Raw genomic sequence first — 12197 nt, forward strand, 5'->3', positions numbered from 1 at the left:
ATCATTTTCTCAGTGGACTATAATTGGCTATGCATAGTAAAAAGTCTTATTTTCCAAAATGTATTCTGCATCCGCAGAGTTTTAAATCTCAATAACTGCGTTATTTTTAAAACTCAGAATGCTAAGCAATATTAGTGAGAGTGACAGAACTGCAGGGTAGATGTCATTCTATAATTTACAACTCTTTTTGACATCTTTTTTTCACCTTCTTCTTCTTTTCAAGCAGACTTCATCTAAAGCCATAGGTGAAAAGTTAAAGAAGATGGAGAACAAAATTCCACTTTCCTTATTCAACAGTTGGAGTGATGCTCTTAGAATTATCACAGTACATTTAACTTTAAAATATACCCTCTTTTATTGTCCAGGAAGAGTTTTCCAGTATAAACAAAATAGAAAGAATGAATGAAAGAAAGATAGAAAAAAAGAAATAATGAAAGAAAGAAAGGGAGGGAGGGAGAGAGGATGGAAGGAAGGAAAGGAGAAAGGAAGGAAGGGAGGAAGAGACAATGTGAAGTGTCTAGAGTAACACAACAGTCTAGTTCTGTCATTTACATCTTCATTTGGTGGGCAAGCCTTTCCTACCCCACTGATCAAGGGGCTTCCTCCTTCTAACTCCTCACCATTCTCCCAGCCCATCAGCTCAATTCTAACTTCACTTGTCATCTTTCTTTGAAACTTGTTCTATGTCCTTTCTGTATTACCCTGTTTGTGTACAAATCATTCTGGGTTGATGAACCATGAACTGTTGTGTTTTCATTGCTACATACTCACTTTACGTCACGTGGCCCCAGCCAAGCCTTCGCTGCTGCTTGACCATCCAGTCATTCTGGGGTTGACAGGTTATCACATTCCTTTCAGGTATTCTTTCAAACTTCCTCCATATTCCAGAGCCTCCCACCCTAAATTTTTTTTTTAATATAATTTATTGTCAAGTTGGATAACATACAGTAATACACTGTGCTCTTTGCTTGGAGAGTAGATTCCCATGATTCATCACTTACATACAACACCCAGTGCTCACCCCAAGAAGTACCTTCCTCAATGCCCATCACCCGTTTCCTCCTCTCCCCTCCCCACCATCAACCACCAGTATGTTCTCTGTATTTAAGAGTCTCTTATGGTTTGCCTCCCTTTCTGTTTGAAGCTATTTTTTCCCCTTCCCTTCTCCTATGGTCTTCTGTTAAGTTTCTCAAATTCCACATATGACCCACCCTAACTTTGAATTCACAGCAGATGACCAATTCTCCCACTTTGCTGAAAGAAAGAGGCCATGTGTACTTCCTCAACACCCACCCTTCCATCCTGGATCTCCCATGAAACTCAATCCCTTCTCTAGTGTTCTTCCGTCCATCTATCCTATCTCTTCTGAGACCTTGAGCTTGTACTCTCCTAGCTGTGTAAACCCACCTTCCCCCACTTGTTCCTTCTGAAATAGTGTGAGTTCCCCAAGACTAAAACAACACTCAAATTCCTGCCAAGATCCTAAGTTCTTGTTCTTCCTTCCCTCCCCTTCCAGAGTGAGGCCATTCTGAAGAGCAGTCCATACATGCTGCCTTCAACATACCCTATGCTTTCTGCTGTCACCACTCTAGGGAAACTACAAGCACCAAGGTCTTCACTAATTGAATCATCAGTGTTCATGACTTTTTCCCTCAGTTGTCATCTTCCATGAGCATTTACCATATTTAATTCTAGTAATACGTTTCTCAAAACTCTTGGTTCCCATAACAGCAACCCTTCTGATTCCCCTCCTACCACTCTTATGATTCCTTCTCAGCCATATGCTCTGTTCTTCATCCTGTCTTGCCCCTTAAATAGAGGCATTCTCCACAGAACTGTCCTTGGCCCTCTTCCCTGCACTCTCAATAGCCTCTGTTTCAGTAATTACTTTTATCTGTAATTAGTACTGCTCAAATTTAACTTTCTGGCCATAACCTCTTCTTTGAATTCCAGATTTATATTTCTAGTATCTACTGGAATACCTAATTTGATGGCCTGGTGACATTTCAGATTCAACATGTTAGAACAAAAGTAATTTCTTTCCCTCTAAAATCTATCCCTACTCAGACTCGCTCTCTTCCATTTAATAACATAACAATCTTCCTGGACTCCCATTACTGATAATGTTGCTGTTGCTGCTAACAATAATGATAACACCACTCTAATAACATTATACTTATGAAATTTGTTTTATGATAAAGACATCATTATAAGCTTTATACATATTTACTCATTTAATCCTTATAACAAGATAAGGTAGGAACTATCATTAACCCCATTTTAAAGATGAGGAAACAGAGGGAGGGATAGAGGTGAAGTACTGTGCCTAACAGCATACAAAAGCCCGGTTCCAGAACCAATACTCTTAACCATTATGCTACCCTGTTTCAAAAAATCTAAAGCTAATTTTGGAGGCATTCTTAAGAACACATTATAGCTGAGAGTCGCTGGAAGGTGGCTCATTTGAGGTATGAGGGACTTGAAACCAAGTGGTGGTTTTAGGAATACAAAAGAGAGTGACTGATGGGAACACATTGGAACTCTGCGATGATGGAAACTGCATTCAACTCTGTATCATCCTTGGCACCACGTGTAATCACTGGGTCTCAGAGACCAGTGAATGTGAATGGGACTATAGAATGAATTCTATACATAGGGAGCAGAAAGTTCCTTTTAATATCATACTGGCAAACGTATATCCAATTCTGTTTCCTTATGGGATATGTAAATATGAGGCAAGGGATCAGAAAGATATTGGCAAAATGAAGATGATAGGACAATCACTTTTCTTTTGCTAAATAATATCCAGTATACAACATGGCTAGTTGGAGTGGTTATGGGACTCTGATACCTGAATTGCTGTTTTCCATTCATACACATAGAACTTTCTTTTTTTTTTTTTTTTTAATTTTTTTTTCAACGTTTTTTATTTATTTTTGGGACAGAGAGAGACAGAGCATGAACGGGGGAGGGTCAGAGAGAGAGGGAGACACAGAATCGGAAGCAGGCTCCAGGCTCCGAGCCATCAGCCCAGAGCCTGACGCGGGGCTCGAACTCACGGACCGTGAGATCATGAGATCGTGACCTGGCTGAAGTCGGACGCTCAACCGACTGCGCCACCCAGGCGCCCCACACATAGAACTTTCTATTCACTGAACATTTAACCAAATGCTTACTATTTATATACCATTGTGCTTAATATGTGTTATAATACTGTTTTTGTCACTATGGTTTATACTGCTTTTGTGGAGACTTACGCATTAAATTAAATAAGACCATGAATTAATTAATTAATACATAAATGTTGTAAGAATGTGGCATAATGGTTTAAATCATGGGCTTTTGGAGTCTAGACAGAACTGGGTTCTAATTTCAGTCTTTAGTTGTGACTTTGGACAAGTCACTTAGCCTAGCACAGTGGATGATAGAACTACTTAATAGTGTTGTCGTGAACAAGAAATGAGATGATACATGTGAAGTGCTCAGTATAGTGCACATAATTTTAAAAAATGGAAGGGAAAATAGATGAATATCAACTGAGGAGAAAAAACACATTATTGTGTGTTTTGAAGTACAGTCATCACTGGCTAAAGAGTTAATTGGCAGGATCTGGGGTGGGGAGCAGATTCCAGCTGGGTTTTAAAGATGAATGGGTCTTGCTCCTCAGTGCTACCTGGGGAGGTGGCAGCCATCTTTCACTCAGCATCATGGCTGACCTCAGACCTCTGGTGAAGCCCCAGATCGTTAAAAAGAGGAAGAAGTCACCCAGCATCAGTCAGACTGGTATGTCAAAATTAAGTGCAACTGGTAAAAACCCAGAGGCATTGACAAAAGGGTGCACAGAAGATTCAAGGCCAGATCTTGATGCCCGACATTGGTGACAGAAGCAACAAGAAAACAAAGCACATGATGCCCAGTGGCTTCCAGAAGTTCTTAGTCCACAACGTCAAAGAGCTTGAAATGCTGCTGATGTGCAACAAATCTTACTGTGCAGACATTGCCCACAATGTCTCCTCTGAGAACCACAAAGCCATTGTGGAAAGAACAGCTCAGCTGGCCATCAGAGTCACAATCCCAATGCCATGCTGTGCAGCGAAGAAAATGAACATACAGACAGTTTACGTGCACATCATGTCTGTGTTCATAAAACCATAATACTACAAAAAACAAAAAGGATGAATGGGTCTTGAATAAGCAGAAAGGGCACTTCATGTAGACTGTAAGAGCATATCAGGAGAATCTTAAGAGGAAGATACAAAGTAAGGAATAGTGCAACTGCAAAATCTATAGAATTTTTCTTATAGGTTAGAGAAAACCACCAAAAACGATTCGAGTTTTTGCATCTTCATGAGTAAAATATTTGCGCTACTGGTAGAAATTCTTGAGCTACAAAGGACGCTTTTTTGAGAGGAAAGAATAGAAGTTCAGATTGAAATATACTGTGTTTGGGTTTATGATGAAGCAACTTTCAATGTACAAAAGGGTGGAAAGACACAACAGACTTGGGACAGAAGGCATAACCAGAGATGTTTATTAGCTCCTTGAGAAGAGGAATTAGGCCTCATTTCTGTTTGTATCCTTCAGAGAACATAGCGTAGTGCTTTGAACGTTACAAGTACATAATACTTGTTGCAGTGATGAAAGAATACATGAATCAAAGTAAAGATTTTGGAGTTATCTTCCTTGAAGTGATAGTTAAAATTGTGGGCAAAGATTAAGAAAGAACAAAAGTGGGAGATACACAAACACTGAAGACAAACAATGAACATGGAAGTGTTAGAGTAAAAAGACCTGAGTGTCCAGGGAGATAGAAGTGTATACGATTAAATTGTGGCTAAGATAGCATTGAGCTCAATGCACTAAAAAGGTAGAAGGCCGAATGATGTTATTAATGTCTTCAGGGAACAAGTTCAGGGAACGGTGTTATAAATGGAAGCCACGAAGGAAAGAATTAAGATTGAACAAAAGAGGGGAGTAAATGGAGGCAACAGATGTATAGCATGTCTGAGATTGATGGTGAACAAAGGAAAAGAAACCTACTCTCTTACAATGTATCTATATTTGATGCACAGAACAGACATTTGTCATAGGTACACAAATATTTATTACGTGCATACATGCATGAATATGTGAATGAAAGAACGAATTGAATGAATCATTCATACTGAATGAGAGAAAAATACCCTATCTTGATTCCTTTTTTCTTAATCAGAATATTTTCACCTTCATTTCTGTGCTGTATGTAAATAGATGCAAACATACTTAAAGGTAACAAAGTTGGTCAACTCTTGTAAAAAAAAAAAGTTGATCTCTTTCTAGCATATTACTTTTACTTGTTATGGGAAAAGATTCACACAGGAAGTTCTATCATTATGATTTAGATTGTGGGAAGGGAAATGTTTAGAAATAAATACAAGGAATTTTAATTTTCCTATCAATTGTTTTCACATAAGCGATAACCCTTCCAAGTGGCTCCCATGTGGATAGTCTCTTTTATTAAAACTAATTGTTTTGTATGTTTGGAAAATGCAGTTTTATTATGAGGGAGAAAAGTTTGTATACTATCATTACAATATGAAAAGTAAACATGACTTATGGAAACAAAGAAACATCTGAAATCAGTAAGCATCTGTTTACTTGTCTCTGTATAAATGAAAAACAGAGATCGAGAAAATATTTTAGTTATGGGGTTGTCTTTTTTTAATGCTCTGAAATTCATGCTGAGTGGGGAAAACTCATGCTTGATACATTCAACTTACAGTACGTTTTCAAGGTGAATTACTAAATCCTAAGAACCTGACCTTCTAATGAAGGCACTGAGGCAAGCACAGAGTTGGTGAAGAAAACCACAAAGATATAAAAATGCATAGATATATGATCAACCAGGGACAAACTCTGATAGAATTATCACCAGATCTCTACAGACAAGGTATATCTATCAAACATGCCTACCCTAAACTTTGATTCCGTTAATTTCCTGAGAAAAGACATCAGGTAGAGTTCTGGATACCAGGTGTGTAAACACTAAGAGATTGTGATATTGCGATATCTTTTGTGCAGAAACCCGAACACAATGCAACCAGATGCAGAAGTGAGTTTCCATTGGGAATGCTACCCACCCTTTTACTACTGGTACCATTATTTAAACGTTTAATGTAGGAGAAACTGAAGGCCAAAAAAGAACATGCTTGCACTTAATTTCAAGTGACAGCTAGTACAGTGCATTAAAGGTGTAATACTATACACATGGTAGTTATATATAAATAGTAACATTAAAAAGGGGTTACAACATCCCTAAGACATCCTAAGTCTAAAACACTTAAAAAGCACATTTTCAGTACAACTTATCTTAAATTATTTTAATTGGTTTCAAGACGACTTCAGATTACCGATGGGCTTTGACTTTTTCTGATTATAAAAGAGAAACACAGATGAAGGCTTTTTAGGCAGCCTAATACCATTCCCAGGTAGACTACCACCTAGCCTGTGTTACTTAAATATCATTAACTATCAACTAACATTATTTTTACATAAATGTTTTATGTAAATTTTGTTTTCCTAAAGTTGTTAGTCCTCTTCCTCTTAATAAATATAGCTAATGCAAAAAAATTTTTTTGTTCTTTTTTTGTGTTCATTACCCAGGAACTTTTTCAAAGAAAAAGGGGTATGTGTGTGTGTGTGTGGGGGGGGGGGAGGACAGAGTGACAGAGCTTGGATACTTAGCAACCATTTTACTGTTGAGAGTTTTTTTTTTTTATAGTATGAAAAATAATCCAGTTACATTCTTTAGCTCGATTACTCACAAATAACTTATCTGAAAAAAAAATCAAGTAAATCTGTCAGTCGTGGAAGTTTATTTTTCCATGTGTTATCTAGAGATAAGCCAGCCTGTACTATTAGATTTCCACTGACATAATTGTGCATGAATTCTGATCTGATTTGGTATTACATGGTGCAAAAGGTGACACATTTTCTCTAATATACCCCATTAGAAAGGAAAGAAATTGCCAAAGTATGAAATCTGAGGACCTTGATTCAGAAACTATGTGACTTTGAGGTCAGCTCAAAGGAAAAAAAGAACTTGTTCAACTACCCCAGGCACTGAAGGTTGTGACAAGAAAACCTAATACCTAGGGTAGTTACTCTTTCGGATAATCAATAAAATCTTACATTATCAGACTGCAGCAGCTGTATATTTGTTTTTTATATTGCCTTGTATGTCTCCAAAATATTCCAGTGTGGAATCACAGAGAAGACAGATGCTGTCTCTGTTTCCAAATCATTGTGATCAGAATACATGGGTAAGATACCAGAACCAAGAAATAGCATATATGTGTATGATGAGCTCAATATTGATTTTAATATCTGCATACTGCTACCTCACTACAGCAGAAAAACATTAGCTCCAAGGATCCTGGAAAAGAGTCTTGACCGAGCTACTTAGAGTTTGTACAACAAAATTTTCAGAGATATCAGTCATCTTTTAAATCCTATGAGAAATATCCTTGAACAAATTAGTAAAATACCAGATGTGAACTGCTGGCAATTTCAAATTACATTTTCTAAAAAGAAGAAACTCTTATGCTTTAAGAAGGATATGTTCTGCAATCTCCTTTCCTCACTTGGCTTTTCATTTTTGGCAGCCAGTCAGAGAAAGTAAAGCCTGACTTCCAGGACACTGGACAGTGGCATTTTGTCTTCCTTCACTGGTAGAGGACAATGGATATTCAGTATAGTCTGAATAGGATTTAAAAAGGATTTTTTTTATGACTCCTTTCTACGTACCAACTAGCTTCAAGGGAGAGTTCAGCTAGATAGTGAAATTTCTGGGCTGAATTCTTATCTATGGACAAAGCAGAAGAAGAAAGATTTAGGTAGCACTTTCAGGTTTTAGCGAAGTAGAGAATGACAATTCAGTCAGTCCTTTGATGCTTCTCCACTTGTAAATCAAAAACAAAAAATGAAACAAAAATATACGGGATGATAAACTTTGGATACACCTGGCAACTTGAAGGCACTATGCTTGTTTAAGTTTTGAGATAACCTAATCAAGCACTATATGCTGATAAACCTTAGATAAAGAGAAAGTCTCCTGTTAGGCAACAGGCTTCATATACCTTAATGCTACTGGACATCTATTAGGAGCTTTTCTTCTTTAGAAATGGTAGCTGATTTTACTTTCCAAAGATGGCCACATAATATCTCCCATCTCTTAGATTCTTATGCAATAGGACCTTGACACTCCTTATTAAGAGGTAGAACCAAAGCCATCCTCTCCTTGAATCTGGGCTGGCCTTAGTGACTTGTTTGACCAATAGGACATGACAGAAGTGACATTCTGGGACTTCCAAGCCTACATCATAAGAAGCTTTGCAGCTTCTGCTTGGATCTCTTGAAACACTCACTTTTAGAATCATTCTCCCTCTTAGAATTGAGTTGCCACGTCATGAGAAGCCAGCAACAACCCCTAGTCATCCAACTGAGCCATCTGGAATGTCCAGCCTAGTCAAGCCCTTGGAGGACCACAGCCCCAGATAGCTGGCTAGACCCACAAGAGTGATTCGAGCAAGAGCTGCTCAGGTGAGCCCAGTGAAGCCAGTGAATAATGAAAGAATGGAAATTATTACTTTAGTCACTAAGTGGGTTTTTGTAGGGGGTAGGCACTGGGAGATTGTTATGCAAAACAATGGCGGGCTTTGGAGGCAAACAGGCTAAAGTTTGTAGTTTGGTTGTTTCGCTTATTTTGTGACGTTGAGTGAGTGAGTTCACTTAGTGAAAGCACACTAAATGGGGAAGAGGCCCTGAATATGGACCTGTTGCCATCATTTTTTCAAAGGCTCTCTTAAGACCTAGTGCTGAAGGAAAAGAGGGCTGGGCAGGCACGGAGGACACTTTCTGTTTATACTGACCAGAACATGCAATTTTGCACACCAAGTGACCTAGTTGTCATCTCTGGGTGGGTCAACAGGCCTTACTGCAACATGACCAGGAGGAAAGTTAATTAGAGAGTTAGTTTTCTGACCTCAGTTTCTTCATCATCAGACAAGTTACCTAATTCCCAGACTTACCTTCTTCTTAGATAAGTTAACTTGTTTTCAGATTCAACTACTTCTCTATTTTAGTCTCATTATCTGGTTTCTAATCTTAGCTACTTCCCCACTAGCCAAGTTTATCTTCCTGATACTGAAGCATGGGAATAATACTTGATAAGCCAGTACACAGAGTTATTGTGAACATTAAATTAAGGTAAAGAAATGGAAGTACTTTGAAACATGTGAAGTGCTTCACAAATACAAGGATATCTCAGCCAAGCATCTTATAGTCCTCAGCAACTCTAAATTTTCCCTTATTCTATAGAACATAAATTGTTTCAATAATCTTAGTACATTTACTATTAAAAGTATCTCTCAAATTTGTTTCTTTCTTATTATCATGATTGCTGTTTTCAGTGCAGGCTGACATTATTTCTTGCTGGGAATACCATGGCACCTCCTCGCATATTTCTCTACTTTGAGTCTCATTTCCTTCTTCTTTTTTTTCTTAATGTTTATTTTTTGAGAGAGAGTGAGTGAGCATGCAAGCAGGGGAGGGGCAGAGAGAGAGGGAGGCAGAGGATCAGAAGTGGGCCCAGTGTTGACAGCAGGGGGCCCAAAGCAGGGCTGAAACTCACAAACCTTGGGATCATGACCTGAGCCAAAGTCAGATGCTTAACTGACTGAGCCATGCAGGTGACCAAGTCTCGTTTCCTTCTTATTCCATCACCTGCCCATTAGCAGAGTTTTCTTCTTTTTTAAAATTTATTCATTTATTTTGAGAGAGAGAAAGAGAGGGAGAGCATGAGCAGGGGAGGGGCAGAGTGAGAGACAGAAAGAGAGAGAGAGAGAGAGAGAGAGAGAGAGAGAGTGAGAGTGAGTGAAAGAGAGAGGGAGAGAATGGGAGAACCCATGAATCATGAGATCATGACCTGAGCCTAGATCAAGAGTTGAATGCTTAACCGGCTAAGCCACCCAGGTGCCCTGACAGAGTTTCCTTCTAAAAGCACAAATGTCATCATGACAATTCCCTATTTTAAAAGAGCCTTTGATTTCTCACTGCTTGAAGATAATTCAAATTTCTTAACTGATGGCTAAAGCATTCACAATCTTAAATTTGCCTTTTCCAGTGTCATTTTCCTCCACTTTATGCTCCTACTGTACCAAATACTCCTTGAATTCACATACCACATTTCCTTGTACATTCTCACTCATCCTTCAAGACTTAAACTAAATGCCACCTCTACCGTGCAACATTTGTTGACAAGTCTGTGAAGATGGTCACCTTCTTGTTTTTCCCACCCAAACTCTTTATAACTCTATTACAACATTTTTCTCACTGTATTGTAGTTATTAGTTTACATAATCAAGGGTCCCATCAGACAGCGATTCCTGAAAGGCCCATATTCTGCCATATTTATCTCTGTCTGCCCAGTATCTTGTCCTTCACTTTAAGTTTATGGGGAAAAGAAAGCACTTTTCAATGAGAGAGACCTAACAGCAGAATGATTTGAGACTGGGCTTCAAGGTCTGTGGGTAGATCTGTGAAGTTAAGAAGAAAAAAATATTTTAAATTTTCCTTTCTGAGACTTTGATTAGTTTTATTTAAAAAATTTAGGGGTGCCTGGGTGGCTCAGTCGGTTGGGCGGCCGACTTCGGCTCAGGTCATGACCTCGCGGTCCGTGAGTTCGAGCCCCACATCGGGTTCTGTGCTGACAGCTCAGAGCCTGGAGCCTGTTTCAGATTCTGTGTCTCCCTCTCTCTGACCCTCCCCCGTTCATGCTCTGTCTCTCTCTGTCTCAAAAATAAATAAACGTTAAAAAAAAAATTAAAAAAAAAATAAAAAATTTATGTTTTCTTTGAAATTAAATATTAACACCTTGATTCACACCAAGTAATATGGATGAATATTTTATCTGCCAGCCTAGACTAAATTACGTCATGGTAAAAAAAAAAAAAAACAAAAAAAACCCCTCAAAATCATGAAAGGTTATAAAAATAAAAACACAGGTTTATTTTTTGTTCATACTACATGCCCTTATGGGTTGGATCTACATCACCTTTATTCTAGAATTCAAGCTAAACAAGGATCTCCTATGCGGACAGTTCCAGCTATGCTTCAGAAGGAAAGGAGAGATGGCAGAGCCAAGGATGGCTCTTGAACCTTTGGCTGGGAAATGGCCTAGGTCAGCCAAAGTGAGATACATGGCCAGGCCGGAGATCACTAGGCAGGGAGACATATTATGAACAGCGAGCAATCTGATATTGAAGGTAAACAGATAGGTAATATTGTCTCTATAATGTTAAGACCTCTAGAATGGTTTACTATGGATAGGAATCTAAGAAAACACATGGTGCTAACATGACTATAGCCATACACCTCTGTTTACCTTGAGTCTAGCTTAAGTAGGAAAATTTCAAAAGAAAAAAAGCAGTACCATGAGGTTTTCATATCTATTGATTTTCTATTAATTATGGAGTTTAATGGGATGCAAAACTACAGTATTTCTTACGTGGCAGGATTCTGGCCAATAGAAGTATGCAACCAATAAAATTAAAGGGAGTAGCTCAGGCTGCCTACTGTGAAAATCTATTGGACATCGTGTATCTTTTTTCTTTATATAAATACATTTTGGTTATTAAAGACTGGGACTTTACCTGGCTTTGGATTTGCCCCAAGGAAAAAAAAAAGACCTGTATTAAAATATTTTTTGCATCCATCGTATCACCAAGAAAAATAACCTACATGTCACTGGAAAGATGCTGGTGAAGCCACACATTTCTTGAAGTTGTGTTCTCATCAAATGATGTCAACACTACAGAATTTCTGACATGTCTTTAATATCTCCCTTTTGCACATAATAATACAAATAGATACCTCTATTTGCATAGCCAACTCCTGTCGACAAGTTCTTACAATCAAAGAATTCCTACTTTGTGAACTTCTTTGAGAATCTGCAGAGTCAATGTCTTTAACATGGTGAAGAATTTCTTTGCCAAACAAATTTTCAGGCAGAATAAAAATCTTGGCACTCTGGGCTCCGATAGAGCATCTGTGATGCTTGGCAACACATCTGGTTCTGCTGCTTTGGTGAAGAAACATGCTTCTCATCTCAACATGCAGTGGTGTCAGCCAGTGTCAACGATTCTGCCAGCGATCCTGAA

General features: G+C 38.4%; 1 protein-coding gene and 1 pseudogene across 27 annotated transcripts in view; one reads left to right on the plus strand and one right to left on the minus strand.

The window, feature by feature from the left end:
* Nucleotides 1-12197, minus strand: part of MCTP1 (multiple C2 and transmembrane domain containing 1) — a 537709-nt gene that overhangs the window by 51840 nt on the left and 473672 nt on the right. The window contains exon 21 of one of the 27 annotated variants that reach the window (XM_049647589.1): nt 6685-12192. The exons of the other annotated variants lie outside the window; for them this stretch is intronic. Coding sequence (XP_049503546.1) covers nt 12172-12192 — 21 coding nt within the window. The 3' untranslated portion in view covers nt 6685-12171. Of the gene's footprint in view, nt 1-6684; nt 12193-12197 lie in introns of those variants that run through there. 27 annotated transcript variants of the gene reach the window in all.
* Nucleotides 3628-4190, plus strand: LOC125935049 (60S ribosomal protein L32-like; annotated as a pseudogene).

Source organism: Panthera uncia (genome assembly GCF_023721935.1).
Source record: "Panthera uncia isolate 11264 chromosome A1 unlocalized genomic scaffold, Puncia_PCG_1.0 HiC_scaffold_17, whole genome shotgun sequence".
In the NCBI taxonomy this organism is placed as follows: Eukaryota; Metazoa; Chordata; class Mammalia; order Carnivora; family Felidae; genus Panthera; species Panthera uncia.